This window comes from Kogia breviceps, chromosome 4 (assembly GCF_026419965.1).
Source record: "Kogia breviceps isolate mKogBre1 chromosome 4, mKogBre1 haplotype 1, whole genome shotgun sequence".
NCBI lineage: Eukaryota > Metazoa > Chordata > Mammalia > Artiodactyla > Physeteridae > Kogia > Kogia breviceps.
The window spans coordinates 176,865,733-176,875,061 of record NC_081313.1 but is presented as its reverse complement, the minus strand read 5'-3'; the positions used below and the strand labels follow the sequence as shown (position 1 = coordinate 176,875,061).

At 49.8% G+C, this 9,329-nt stretch overlaps 1 protein-coding gene across 1 annotated transcript; it reads left to right on the top strand.

Moving 5' to 3' along the window:
* The first annotated feature begins 8,388 nt into the window (after nucleotides 1-8,388).
* Nucleotides 8,389-8,956, top strand: RETN (resistin). Its single transcript, XM_067032922.1, has 2 exons — nucleotides 8,389-8,524; nucleotides 8,823-8,956. The coding sequence occupies exons 1-2, from the start codon at nucleotides 8,389-8,391 to the stop codon at nucleotides 8,954-8,956; spliced, it is 270 nt and encodes an 89-aa protein (XP_066889023.1).
* The last annotated feature ends 373 nt before the right edge of the window (nucleotides 8,957-9,329 follow it).

Genomic DNA, 9,329 nt, shown 5'->3' with positions numbered 1-9,329 from the left:
CATATGAATTTTCTGGGGACACAGTTCAGCCCATAACACTCAGCTAAAGTGAGGTGTGAATCTCATAGCCTGAATAAGACAGATGAAGGCCCTTCTCTCTGGGGCACAGACACACAGCCAGGCCGGCAGTCTGTGGCACAGGTGGCTGTGGGAGCCCCAAGAACACGGTAATCCACTCACTCAGGGGCAGCCTGGGAAGGTTTCCTGGAGGAGGTGGCACTTAAGAGAATGAAAGTGAAGAGGAGTCTGGGAGGGGAGGGGAGGGCACAGTGGAGGCAAAGGCAAGAGAGCGGAATGGAGCCAGAGGGAAAGGTCCTGAGGGATGACAAGGTCTGAGAGCCACCTGGGGACTGAGTGAAGATTTGGCCCCTGCTGGGGTGATGGGAAACTACAGAAAGGATCTGAGCAGGGTCAGGTGAAGTCTAATGCTGGTGATGGGGCTCAGCTGGGATAAGTGCCTGGGGAGGGTGCCCTGGTGGGTGGGTAAATTGGGTATATCGGCCCTCAGTGGAGCACTACTCATTTCCATCCTGTCTCCTCTGGAGTTGTGGCCCCTCCAAGACTGGGACCAGGGGGGCGTGGGCAGACACAGGACACTTGAGGCCCTCCTTCCCTGCCCACGGAAGACTTGGCCCTGATTTTGAGGTCACCTATCCTTTTGAGAATTCAGACAAATCTAGACACTCTTCCCAGAAAAATCGCACGGACAGTATTGTAGGTAGGGCCTTGGAGAAGCAAAAAACCCTCCTATTCAGCAATTCTACTAAGATTTATGCGAAACGCATAATAGGGCAGAAAGATGGACGTGCAAGGCTGTCGAGTAGATGAGGTGCAGGGGAGAAAGTGGGTCATCTCAGACCACTGAGACGGCCGGCCTTGGATGCCCCCCCCACCCCCCGCCACAGCCTTGGCAGGGAAGCCGTTCGACTGGGAGACGGAGTGGGAGAGAGATGTTTTAAAAGTTTAACTTTGGGCTTCCCTGGTGGCGCAGTGGTTGAGAATCCGCCTGCCAATGCAGGAGACACGGGTTCGTGCCCCGGTCCGGGAAGATCCCACATGCCGCGGAGCGGCTGGGCCCGTGAGCCATGGCCGCTAGGCCTGTGCGTCCGGAGCCTGTGCTCCACAACGGGAGAGGCCACAACAGTGAGAGGCCCGCATACCGCAACGAAGAGTAGCCGCCACGCCTCCTCGCGCAGCAAGGAAGACCTAACGCAGCCAAAAAATCAATCAATTAATTAATTTTTTAAAAAGTTTAACTTCCAAACTCTTCTCCTTGGAAAGCCGCGGTTTCCCTCGGGGACCCGCTTAGGGAGGTCAGCGCTCCGAGCGCCAGGGGGCGCTGTGGCTCAATTTGCCGGCTGCTTTGCTTTTAGCGCCTGTAACCCGAGCTTGTGTGACCCTGATTAGAGAAGGCGGGGGCGGGAGAGGGGGAGTAGGTCGTGAGTTACTCATAGCTCTCAGCGCCAGCGAAACTCTGTTGCTTAAATCGCCTCGGCCTCTGGCCCTTATTTGTACGTAAATGATGTTGTAAAGCCTCCCACCTCAGGACGTTTTGATTCTACAAATATTCACGGACCACCACCGTGAAAATGGGCCACAGCAGCCGGGAGTGTCAGGCCCTGCCCATGTCCCAGGCATCCTGCCAAGCCCTCCACACGCATTACACAGAATTCTCAAAACCCTCGTGTGAGGGTAAAATCCACCCTCTCTCTCTGCGTCCTGTGGAGCCTCACGTCAGGAGCTTCATGATGTCATGTCCCTAGGATTGGTCGGTGGGTTGGGGGCGGGTGGGAGGTGTCCCTGGTTTCCAACAACTCTCCACATAAAGGTTTTAGCAGACATGGATTCCTTCCAATCTCTCCCTTTTTTTAAAAAAAAATTAGTTTTATAATTTTTTTCCCGACGCTGCGAGGCTTGTGGCATCTTAGTTCCCCAACGAGGGATTGAACCCAGGCCACCGCAGTGAAAGCGCGGAGTCCTAACCACTGGACTGCCAGGGAATTCCCCAATGTTTTTTTTCTGTACTTTAAAATTTTATCTACTTATTTATTGCCAATATCTCTTGAAGATTATTTTCAAACTTGTCATTCCTCCCACTGGAATCACCTGGGATCCTTCTTGAAAGGACTCTCAGCAACTACTGAAGTTGGTTCGTATGGAAAGTTACAACCTAGCGCGTTTTATTACGTGTTATTGTGGGTGTGGATTAGGTCGCTTAGTCCCCGGGAGGCAGCTGGACACACGAGCTCATCGGGGAGGCCTGGGGTGGGAACAGACCCCAGAGTCACCGGTGGTCATGGTATAAGCTTAGAGGCAACATCCAGGAACCACTGACTGCCACAATAATAATATATTAATATAATATTAATATATACCACGATAATATAGTATTAATATAATAATACATCATTATTATTTAATATTGTAAAATGGTCTGGCCCCGGCTGGGCGGTGGTTCTCAGGATGTGCTGAGAAGGAGGACTCCACAAAGTGAGAAAAAAGGATCCCTCAGGTCAGCATCAGGGCTTCGGAAGGTCAGGAGGGCACCCCTGGGGTGGGGAGCACTGACGTTCTTGGTTGTGGGGACATGGGGACACATCATAGCAGGGAGAGTTCTCAGCCCATGCTGTGCAGGGCAGGGGGCTCTTCTAGAACAATATGTCATCCAAGTTAACAGGAGGGAAAAGTTGGTGGTCTTGAATTTGCTCTACTTAAAAAAAAAGTGAACGGAGGAGATAAATTAGGAGTTTGGATTTCTTTTCTTTTTTTTTTTTTTTTTTTTTTGGCTGCACTGTGCACCTTACCAGGGATGGAACCCCGGGCCCACAGCAATGAAAGTGCTGAGTCCTAACCACTGAACCACCAGGGAATTCCCAGGAGTTTTGGAATTAATATAGACACACGACTATATATAAAATAGGTAAACAAGGACCTACTGTATAGCACAGGGAATTATACTCAGTATCTTGTAATAACCTATAATGGAAAAAAATCTAAAAAGGAATATATATATGTGTGTATAACTGAATCACTTTGCTGTACATTTGAAACTAACACAGCCTTGTAAATCAACTCTACTTCAGTTTTTTTAAAAAGCTAAAAAAAATAAAAGTTTAAATACTTTACGGTACATTTAGACAACGAAAACTGACCATGCATTTAAAAGAATTCACCCGGGCTTCCCTGGTGGCGCAGTGGTTAAGACTCCGCCTGCCCATGCAGGGGACACGGGTTCGAGCCCTGGTCTGGGAAGATCCCACGTGCCGCGGAGCAACTAGCCTGCGAGCCACAACTACTGAGCCAAAGCAAGAATTGCCTGAAGCGTCTGGGGGACGGGCTGAGTGGCCCCGAGGAACCCAGCAGACGTCAAGGAAGCAAGGCAAGCTTCCCCGCCTTTTTTTTTTTTTCCTGTAAAGTTGCTCACAATGTGAAAACACAAGTTAACCAACAGCTACTGCCAAGAATATTGTGCAAAGACTCCTGGAGGTGAGGAAATAGCCCTGAAAGTGGGAAAGTTCTCTTCCTGTTTGGCTGAGGCGGGGTCCCCAGGGCTGAGGTACTGAGGAGACAGGACAGGAAGAGGAAGTCCTGGCTGGTGGCCCCTCCACATTGAGTAACCACTCAGAGCCTTGATCCCTGTCTGCGGCTGGGGAAATTCTCGGAAAATATTGATCCCACCCCTGCCGGGAAAAAAAGGGAAGTTTGAAGCATCCACTACATACCGTGCATCGTTCTGTATTGTCTACATAGATTTACATAAAGTACTTGCTGGATGAAATAAGTCAGACGGAGACAGACAAATACTTAAATGTGGCATCTGTGTTCCCCCCAGCTTTGTTGAGATAAACTTAAGGTGTACAACGTAGTGATTTAATACATATATACTGATCAAAGAAATGTTCACATATTGAGATATAGGGAAAGTCATTCTGGCTTATACATGAGTTAACTTGAATTTGATGCTAACTAGAACAGCCTGTTAGTGGCCTATGAAAACTACCTTGTGCACCTGCTTTAATTATTAAAGAAAAGGGCACATTGACCAGAAGTCAAGAATGTCCGTGTTCAAAATAAAGATTAAATGCCTCCCTTCCTGGGATGCCAGGGCTGGTCCTCCTTTGATGATAAAACTCCCTTCCCAGGCGCCGAGGTCATACTGACTCGCTGTGTACATGCTGATCTGTTTGGGTTTTCTTTTCGGTACGCGGGCCTCTCACTGTCGTGGCCTCTCCCGTTGCGGGGCACAGGCTCCGGACGCGCAGGCTCAGCGGCCATGGCTCACGGGCCCAGCCGCTCCGCGGCACGTGGGATCCTCCCGGACCGGGGCACGAACCCGCGTCCCCTGCATCGGCAGGCGGATTCTCAACCACTGCGCCACCAGGGAAGCCCGGGTTTTCTTTTTTTGAAACCTTGAAGGAGCGTCTCCCTGACTTGTTTGATGTTCTTTGCTCTGACAAGATATAAAACTGCGCTGAAAAGCATGCGTCTCTGGGGCAGTTCTTCAGAGTTATGAGAGAGGCTGTCTTTCCAGGCTATAGTCCTCAGTTTGGCTCAAATAAAACACTGGACCTAGCGGTCCAGTGGTTAAGACGCGGCCCTTTCACTACCGTGGGCCCGGGTTTGATCTCTGGTCGGGGAACTAAGATCCCACAAGCCTTGTGGCGCGGCCCCCCAAAACACAAAAACCAAAAAACCCCTCTTTTCTATTCCTATTATAGTTTATTGATTATTTTCGTCGACGATACATTGCAAAATGACACCCACAGTGAGGTTAGATAGTAGATCCACCCCCTCACATAGTTGCCGTGCGCGCCTGGGGAGAACTTTTAAATTCTCCTCTCTCAGCAGCTTTTCAGTACATAATATACAGTATTGTTAACCATCGTCATTATGTTGTACATTACACCCCCAGAATTTATTCCTCTTATAACTGGAAGTTTGGACCTTTCCACCACCTTCACTCATCTCTCCGACCTCCCAGCCCCTGGCAACTGCCAATCTCTGTTTCTGTGAGTTTGGTTTGTTTTTTGGGGTTTTTTTTTTGTTTGTTTTAAGATGTGTATGCGAAATCTAAAAAAGCTGAGCTACAGAAGCAGAGAACAGAATGGTTGTGACCTGGGCCTGGGAGGTGGGGGAAATGAGGAGATGTTTGTCAAAGGAGACAAAATTTCAGTTAGATGATGAATGAATTCTGGGGACCTAATGGGCAGCATGGTGATTACAGGTAACACTGTATTGTGTACTGGAAAGTTGATAAGAGAGTAGATCTTCAGTGTTCTTTACCACACACGCCAAGAGGTACTTATGTGAGGTGATGGAGATGTTATCTAACCTTATGTGGTAATCATGTTGCAACATAACACACGTATCATAGCGTCACGTAATACACCTTAAACGCACACAGTGTTATGTGTCAGCTGTGTCTCAGTAAAGCTGCGGGGGTGGGAGTACTCACTTAATTGTCACCCAGGCCCTGGTAGTCACTGAGAATAATCCCATTTTACAGACGGGGAAACTGAGGCCCAGAGGTGCTTTAGCCACTTGCTCAAAGTCATGCAGCTGGTCAGTGGCTGAGCTGGGACTCCCAGGAAGGGGGCTGCAGCCTCCGCGGGCATCACCAGGGCATCGCTGAAGCTCCTTGGCATCTGCTCTTGTTGCTTGGATATGCTGGGCAGGGGAGAGGGGGCAGGTACCACTCCATGTACCCCTCACCTCATGGTACGGGTGGAAAAATGCCTTGGTTAAAAGTAAGGACTTTGAGGGACTTCCCTGGCGGTCCAGTGGTTAGGACTCAGTGCTTTCACTGCTGGGGGCCCAGGATCAATCCCTGGTCCAGGAAGTAAGATCCTACAAGCCAAGAGCTGCAGCCAAATAAATAAATAAATAAGGACTTCGGCATCCAACAAATCTGGATCTGAAATCTCCCCTACGGGAGTGACTCAGCCTCAACCAACATCAGTTTTCTCATCTGTGAAATGGGGCACGAGGTGGAGGCTGTCAGGAAGATGTGGTCAGACCCTCCCTCCCGCCTCCACATGATTCCCCTTTTTAAAAAAAGTTTTTAGCATCTTTATTGGAGTATAATTGCTTTACAATGCTGTGTTAGTTGCTGCTGTATAACAAAGTGAATCAGCTATACATATACATATGTTCCCATATCTCTTCCCTCTTGCGTCTCCCTCCCTCCCACCCTCCCTATCCCACCCCTCCAGGTGGTCACAAAGCACCGAGCTGATCTCCCTGTGCTATGCGGCTGCTTTCCACCAGCTATCCAGTTTACGTTTGGTAGTGTATATATGTCCATGCCTCTCTCTCACTTCGTCCCAACTTACCCTTCCCACTCCCCGTGTCCTCAAGTCCATTCTCTATGTCTGCGTCTTTATTCCTGTCCTGCCCCGAGGTTCTTCAGAACCTTTTTTTTTTTAGATTCCATATATATGGGTTAGCATACAGTACTTGTTTTTCTCTTTCTGACTTACTTCACTCTGCATGACAGACTCTAGGTCCATCCACCTCACTACAAATAACTCAATTTTGTTTCTTTTTATGGCTGAGTGATATTCCGTTGTATATATGTGCCACATCTTCTTTATCCATTCATCTGTTGATGGACACTTAGGTTGCTTCCATGTCCTGGCTATTGTAAATAGAGCTGCAATGAACATTGTGGTACATGACTCTTTTTGAATTATCGTTTTCTCAGGGTATATGCCCAGTAGTGGGATTGCTGGGTCGTATGGTAGCTCTATTTTTAGCTTTTTAAGGAACCTCCTTACTGTCCTCCATAGTGGCTGTATCAATTTACATTCCCACCAACAGTTTTCTAAATTTTTAAAATTTTATTATGTTTTTTATTATTGAAGTACAGTTGATTTACAATGTCATGTTAGCTTCAGGTGTACAACACAGTGATACAATGTTGAGATATATATATATATATATATGATATTTATTGTTTGTTTGCTTTTTTGCGGTCCGCGGGCCTCTCACTGTTGTGGCCTCTCCCGTTGCGGAGCACAGGCTTCAGACGCGCAGGCTCAGCGGCCATGGCTCACGGGCCCAGCCACTCCGCGGCACGTGGGATCTTCCCGGACCGGGGCACGAACCCGCGTCCCCTGCATCGGCAGGCGGAGTCTCAGCCACTGTGCCTCCAGGGAAGTCCTGTTTGTACTTTTTTTTTTTTTTTTTTTTGCGGTATGCGGGCCTCTCACTGTTGTGGCCTCTCCCGTTGCGGAGCACAGGCTCCGGACGCGCAGGCCTAGCGGCCATGGCTCACGGGCTTAGTTGCTCCGCGGCATGTGGGATCTTCCCGGACCAGGGCACGAACCTGTGTCTCCTGCATCGGCAGGCGGATTCTCAACCACTGCGCCACCAGGGAAGCCCCTGTTTGTACTTTTTGATGATGGTCATTCTGACCAGTGTGAGGTGGTACCTCATTGTGGTTTTGATTAACATTTCTCTAATAACTATCAAGGCTTTTACTTTTATTTTCTGTCATTCTTGTGGGACAGGAAGCAGGTGTCAATGATTCTCTTCTGATTGGCAGAGCTTCCTGTCATTGCGACATCATCACTAGGCCAAGTTATGTAGCAAGGCAACCAATCAGAAGTGTAGGTTGCCTCTGGAAGTTTCACAAGAAGTGGCAACAGTTTCCAGTCCTCTGAGTGATACAGGCCTCTTTGTTCAAAACTACTTCAAGGACAGATGTACATTAACAGAGGTGAGAACAAGCTGGTAACACTTATGAATATTCACAAGATCTTCAGTGCACAGGAAAACCAGTTGTACGGGTAGGAATATCTCCCTCTCTGTGACTTCAGGACACAGTTTTCCTTCAGATCTTTGGGAAACTTCTTTTTTTTTTCCAATTATAATTTAAATTATAAGTATTTGGTGGCAGTGGCTACACAACTGTATGCATTTGTCAAAACTCATAGAACTCAGTAAAAAGGGTGAATTTCGCTGTATGTAAATTACACCTGATTGTTTTAAAAAGCAATACTTGGGAAAAACAAAACATTCATGCAATATGCAGGTATATAGACTTGTCAAAATGTATCCAACTGAACACTTAAGATAGATGCATTTTATTATATGGAAATTATACCTCAATAAGATTGATTTTTTTTTTTTTTTTTTTGCGGTACGCGGGCCTCTCACTGTTGCGGCCTCTCCTGTTGCGGAGCACAGGCTCCGGACGCGCAGGCCCAGCAGCCATGGCCCACGGGCCTAGAGGCTCCATGGCATACGGAATCCTCCCGGACCGGGGCACGAACCCGCGTCCCCCGCATCGGCAGGCGGACTCTCAACCACTGCGCCACCAGCGAAGCCCTAGGGGCGTTTTCTTGAGCCCCCTGCACACCTCCAAACCACCAGGGCCTGGGCAGCATGAGATTGGGGGAGGGGCAGCTCGGTTTCACAATTACCCCCGTCACTCCTTCCATAGTTCCTGAGGCAATAAGGAACATTGGCCTGGACTGCCAGAGTGTCACCTCCAGGGGGCACCTGGTCACTTGCCCCTCAGGTGAGTACAGAACCGGTGGTCCAGGCTCTCAGTTCTGTTCTCAGTACCCCATAAGCCCCTCCCCTACGTCCAGCCTCTATTCTTCTAGGACCACAGAGTCTCAGCCTCCACTTCTGTAATGTCCTGGTCTGCACTCCCAGCCTTGTCCCTTCCCCCAACTCCCGGACCCCATTTCCTCAGGACACTGGTGTCCAGGCCCCCGGCCTCCCGGCCGCCCACGCTGCCAGACCCCTGGAACCCCAGGCCCGCAGCCTCTGGCTCAGAGTCCAAGCTCTCTCCTCCTCGCTCCCCCTCGCAGGTTTCACCGTCACTGGCTGCACCTGTGGCTCTGCCTGTGGCTCGTGGGACTTGCGCGCCGAGACCACGTGCCACTGCCAGTGCGCCGGCATGGATTGGACCGGAGCTCGCTGCTGTCGCCTGCGGGCCCAATAGCCTAAGGTTGAGCTTGCGGGGGCGTGGGGGGGGCGGGCCTGGGGTCGTGGCCAGGCCTCGGAGGGGCGGGGTCCCGTCTCAGAGGGGCGGGGTCCCGTCTCAGAGGGGCGGGTCTGGAAATAAACCTCCGAGAAGATGATGGAGAAAGCCCGGGTCCTGTGCTGTGTCTTCTGCGGGGTGTGGGTGACTGAGCTGGCATCTTCAAAAAGAGCAAGGCACATAGGCGCCGGAGGGAGGGGGGTGGGGAACAGCCGTGACTTTCTTCCGCCCCATTCCCCCCACCTCCCTTCTCCGCCACTTCTACTTCTGAAAATGGGGCCTTAAATTTTCTAATTACAGCCACACCCAAGGCTCATGGCCTTCTTCAGGAGGG